The sequence below is a fragment of the Priapulus caudatus genome, unplaced genomic scaffold (assembly GCF_000485595.1).
Source record: "Priapulus caudatus unplaced genomic scaffold, Priapulus_caudatus-5.0.1 Scaffold250, whole genome shotgun sequence".
Classification (NCBI taxonomy): domain Eukaryota; kingdom Metazoa; phylum Priapulida; class Priapulimorpha; order Priapulimorphida; family Priapulidae; genus Priapulus; species Priapulus caudatus.
Window position 1 is genome coordinate 62,458 of NW_014577311.1, and position 5,192 is coordinate 67,649.

Sequence of the window (5,192 nt, forward strand, 5' to 3'; positions counted from 1 at the left end):
ACAAACCAACAAACAGTCAAACACACGCCGGTGAAAACATAACCTCCTGCCAACCCCTTGGCGGAGGTAATAATAGTGAATCTTTTCAACATAGGCGAGCTCACAGTAGGTATACATATGCATCTAGCTGTGAGGTTTATCCACTTTAAACCTTGTAGGGTCTTGACTCGGACAGCATGCGCATCGAGCCGCTGGGCAAGGATGCCGAGAACGCCAGCTACTGGTACTTCTATGGCACAAGGCTCTACAAGGAGGACCCTCCACCTCCACCACCCCCCGAACCGAGACGGCGGAAAAGGAGGAAGAAAAAGTATGACCCCCACCTCCCTAATCTTTATAAGGTGTCATGTGCTTTGCATCGTTCATTGAGACGTAGCGTAGAATGAGTCATCAATCACGCATAGCGTGCACGATTGTATATATGGGTGACTTTCAGATGTGAACCTTAGAATGTGAACTTAGATTAGACTTTAGATGTGAAATTTCTTGTGTTATATATGTATATATAACTGGTTGCCGTGCTGTTTTGTGTCTGTTTTGAAAAATACATCATATATGTGAAATAAAGTTTGCTCCTCCAAGTTTGTTAACAACCACCACTCAATTATGTGCCGCCGGGCAGCCTCTAACAGTCGGCGTGTTTCAGGGAGGAAGCTGTTGAGAAGAAGTCAAAGAGGGGAAAGAATAAGGAGTTGGAAAAGAAGAAGCACCACAAGAAGAAGTACAAGGAGAAGAAGCAGGACAAAGCGGCTGCGGTAGCTGCAAAGAAGCAGGAGGCTCGTGCGAAACGTGCAGAGAAGAGAGCCACGCGGGTCAAGGCTGAGGTCAAGCCTGAGGTCAAGCCTGAAGTCCTGCCTGAGGTCAAGGTTGAGGTCAAAGTTGAGGAACCGGTCGCCTCTCCGCCGGTGAAGCGGGGCAGGGGAAGACCACGGAAGTATCCTAGAAAGGAAGATATTATTGCTGCGCAACAAAAGGCAGCCATGGAGGAGCAAAGGGCCCTGGAGCAGGGAAAAGCCCTAGAGCAGGAAAAAGCCCTAGAGCAAGAAGAAGCCCTAGAGCAAATAAAAGCCATCAAGCAGGAAAAAGACGAGGAGCAGAAAGAAGTCGTAGATGAGCCAATGGTCACAGACCGGGTGAAGATCAGGGGAAGACCACGGAAGTATCCGAGAAAGGAAGATATTATTGCTGCACAACAAAAGGCAGCCATGGAGGAGCAAAGGGCCCTAGAGCAGAAAAAAGCCCTAGAGCAAGAAAAAGCCTTAGAGCAAGAAGAAGCCCTAGAGCAAGAAAAAGCCATCAAGCAGGAAAAAGATGAGGAGCAGAAAGAAGTCGTAGATGAGCCGATGGTCCCAGACCAGGGGAAGGTCACAAATGAGGAGAAGGGTGGAGGTGAGGTGAAGGTCACAGACCAGGTGAAGGTCTCAGATGAGGAGAATGGTGGAGGTGAGGTGAAGGTCACAGACCAGGTGAAGGTCACAGATGAGGAGAATGGTGGAGGTGAAGGTGGAAGGTCAACCAGACCCAGGTGAAGGTCACAGATGAGGAGAATGGTGAGGTGTAGGTGAATGGTCACAGACCAGGGAAGGTCCACAGATGAGGAGAATGGTGAGGTGAGGGTGAAGGTCACAGACCAGGTGAAGTCCGAGATGGAGAGAAGTCAGAAGATGAAGTGAAGATCACAAGATGAGCGAGAATGGGTAGAGCAGGAGGAGACCGAAGGTGAACGGCAAGAGAAGCTGCTGGAGATGGATCTGCGAGAAGCCGATTAAAATCAAAGCGAAGAGGAAACAACAAGCAGGTGAGGCTAGCAGGGTTCAGAGGCGCTTGAACACTTCCATGCAGTCAGCGGGTGGGCGGCGGCCCCCGCAGGGCATGCAGATATAAGGGTCCGTTCACGATTTATTCAACATTTTCACAAAGTGTACATAAGCATAACACTTTTTCGAGACCCCCCCCCCTTTTCCCCTCTAAAAGTGTACGAAGAAAATTGAAATGTTGGATCTTTGTTTTCACAGCTATTCTACATCAGAAGTGAGGAGGAACATTAGGAGTTAATATGGAAATGATGACGTTTGTCATTATTTACCCCTGAGATACATGTATATGAAATTACATGCAAAACTGCCATCGTGCCGGGTTGTTTACACTGCACTCGCTGCTAGCTAGCTAGCAGCTGGTTCGTTCATTCAGCGGGCCCGTGCGGTGCGCGGGGCCAGCCGGGGCTCGCGCGTCGCTGATGTGAGGTGCGCGCCGATGCCGGCTGGGGCGCGCGGCGCGGGGAAAATGGATGCGACATTTTTCGAAAATGCTGAAAGCCTGCGGCGGGCATTGACCCGCCTCCCCCCCAGCGTAACGGTTTGTACGATTGTGAAAATGTCGATAACTGTGAAGCGAACCCCTAAGATATATAAGATATATAGTATTTTATTTATCGCTTTCATATTAGCAAGTACAAGAATTTTAACAAAGCAAATAAATAAACAATACAGCGAAGGGGATGACGAAAAGACGCATACGGTCATGCAGGGGTTTTTTCCTAAACGTTAACATTGTATTATCACGTCACACATTGGGGAAGATCTGGGGTCTGTATCACGAAGAGATTATTCCAGGTTCATATTCCGTGAGCATGTCTTGGCCATATATTATGATATCGAATGGCTCAGGGGCGTGTACAGGGGGCGGGAGATTCTGCTTGCGCAGAAAACGCATCTAAGGGGGTCTAATTTCTAAATTTTTTGGGGGTGGGCCAGCATGTTCTTCGCGTGCTCACATGTTTGGGTTACGGTTAGACCCCCCCCCCCCTGGTACAAATCCTGTACACGCCCCTGTGGCCGATCATAATGTTATGATGAGATTTGTCTTGCATTTTCGTAGCGTCAACGGCGAGCCGAGGCGGAGTCAGAGGAAACACAGCTGCCAGATGATGAGAGAGGAGAAGCCTGTGGAGGCAGAGGTTAAGAAGGAGGAGGATGACGAGGATTGGATGGATATTAGTCAGAGGTTCGTACGACGAGCCTTGTTGTTGTAAACGGACATTCACAGTGCATTTTGCATCCCACACGGCATCGATGACATTCTTGACACAGTCTTGACAGATAAGTCGCACTGAAATCCTGCTAATATTCACTCATTTCGCTTCGATAGCGACAGGTGTGGACTGTCGTTGAGTAGCGTGTTATGAGGAGGTACACAGCCAACACGTGTGAGGTTTACTATATTTATAATGGGCAGTCATGAAAGGGGAACATCCACACGACCTTCTCCTTGTGTTGCAGAGAGAACGAAGACGGTGTCGATATCAAGTCGGAGGATGGAGAGGAGACGTGGGAGAACGGCAAGGTGGAGGCAGATGGAGAGGGGGAGGAGGCGACAGTGGAGGAGGAACCGGCGAGGAAGGCGGTTCCCCATGTGGTCACGTCGGAGAGCAGCCGCTGGCACCTCATCTGTACAACGGAGGAGGACTGGAAGCAACTGGGAGAGAAGTTCCGCAACAGCAAGGAGCGGTGTGAGAAGAAGCTATATCGCGCCATTTTTGAAGACTTTCTGCCAGAGATCGCCAACCTGATTGTGGAGAAGGTAGGTGGCGCCACGTGCATCGCGTCAACTTGCTCAGATACTCCTTTACAGAAATGGATGATAGAGAAACTGAAAGTCGTGCCCAGTGCTTGACATTCTACACATATTTTTTTACAGGAACGGATGATGAAGAAAAGACTCCAAGAGATGGCGCCACGTAGGATGTCATCCAGAGTAGAACAGAAGAAAAAGGAGAAGGAAGAGAAGGTACCTTTGATTGTATTGCCACCAAGTTACTAGACGTCGAAGTATCGATGTAGAAGCAGGCAGTTGTGCTCTCATGTCTATATACAGGGATGAGAATCTTCCGCGGATCCGCTGAAATCCGCGGATTTCACAGTCCCAGGGTCGATTTTGTGAAACGTCTAAATCCGTTGAGAGAAAATTTTAGGGGGGTTAGAATGTACAAATTTTCATTTTACAGTCCAACAGTACCTTCATTTAATAACATTGTAATATAGTTTGCTTTACAATATAGACACGGCTTAGTTCACTGTTTGAGATTGTCAGACGTTGGCCGGTGCGTGAGTTTATTTGACGCTGCAAGTGTGTGTGTATGTGTGCCGCGCGTGCTACGCAGGCCGGATATAGTACGCGATCGATCGATCGTGTACATCAAAAGCCGCCGCGTCACGCGTGGCCTTGAGGCTCGTTTTATGAACACAAATTGTCATTCCCATCCCTGTATATAGCATAAGGTGATAGAATCTTAGATTAATCCTTTCATTTATAGCTTTCTGAAATTGCCATTTAATCTGAAGTCGCTCCCTCGGTCGTAATTCAGACTAGCTGCACAAATTCAATCGTCGAACAAAACTAAGCGTTCAAACCGGACAAATACAAATCAACACGCCTGTCCTGCGGCGGCAGGCGTCGCTCGTATCGCGTCTCGTGGCTTCGGTGATTCACGCGTCGCTGCTTGCTCCTTGCTCATCTCGCGTCTCATGGCTTCGGTGATTCACGCGTCGCTACGCGTCTCATGGCTTCGGTGATTCACGCGTCGCTCCTTGCTCGTCCCGCGTCTCATGGCTTCAGTGATTCACGCGTCGCTCCTTGTTGCTCCTCGTCCCGCGTCTCATGGCTTCAGTGATTCACTCGTCGCTGCTTGCTCCTAGCTCGTCCCGCGTCTCATGGCTTCGGTGATTCACGCGTTGCTCCTAGCTTGTCCCGCGTCTCATGGCTTTGGTGATTCACTCGTCGCTGCTTGTTGCTCGTCCTGCGTCTCGTGGCTTCAGTGATTCATGCGTCGCTCCTTGTTGCTCCTCATCTCGCGTGTCGTAGCTTCGGTGATTCACGCGTCGCTGCTTGTTGCTCGTCCCGCGTCTCGTGGCTTCGGTGATTCACGCGTCGCTGCTTGCTCCTTGCTCCTCATCCCGCGTCTCGTGGCTTCGGTGATTCACGCGTCGCTGCTTCTTCCTCATCCCGCGTCTCGTGGCTTTGGTGATTCACGCGTTGCTGCTTGCTCCACATCCCGCATCTCGTGGCTTCGGTGATTCACGCGTCGCTGCTCCTTGCTCGTCCCGCGTCTCGTGGCTTTGGTGATTCACGCGTTGCTGCTTGCTCCACATCCCGCGTCTCGTGGCTTCGGTGATTCACGCGTTGCTGCTCCTTGC

General features: G+C 50.2%; 2 protein-coding genes across 2 annotated transcripts in view; both read left to right on the forward strand.

Moving 5' to 3' along the window:
- The window catches only part of LOC106808054 (cat eye syndrome critical region protein 2-like), a 12,597-nt gene extending 11,050 nt beyond the window's left edge, over positions 1-1,547 (forward strand). Inside the window, exons 5-6 of the mRNA XM_014810611.1 lie at positions 159-310; positions 647-1,547. Coding sequence (XP_014666097.1) covers positions 159-310; positions 647-1,529 — 1,035 coding nt within the window. The 3' untranslated portion in view covers positions 1,530-1,547. The remainder of the gene's footprint in view (positions 1-158; positions 311-646) is intronic.
- The window catches only part of LOC106808035 (transcriptional activator SPT7-like), a 10,994-nt gene that overhangs the window by 1,246 nt on the left and 4,556 nt on the right, over positions 1-5,192 (forward strand). The window contains exons 2-4 of the mRNA XM_014810584.1: positions 2,878-3,003; positions 3,279-3,579; positions 3,697-3,786. Coding sequence (XP_014666070.1) covers positions 2,924-3,003; positions 3,279-3,579; positions 3,697-3,786 — 471 coding nt within the window. The 5' untranslated portion in view covers positions 2,878-2,923. The remainder of the gene's footprint in view (positions 1-2,877; positions 3,004-3,278; positions 3,580-3,696; positions 3,787-5,192) is intronic.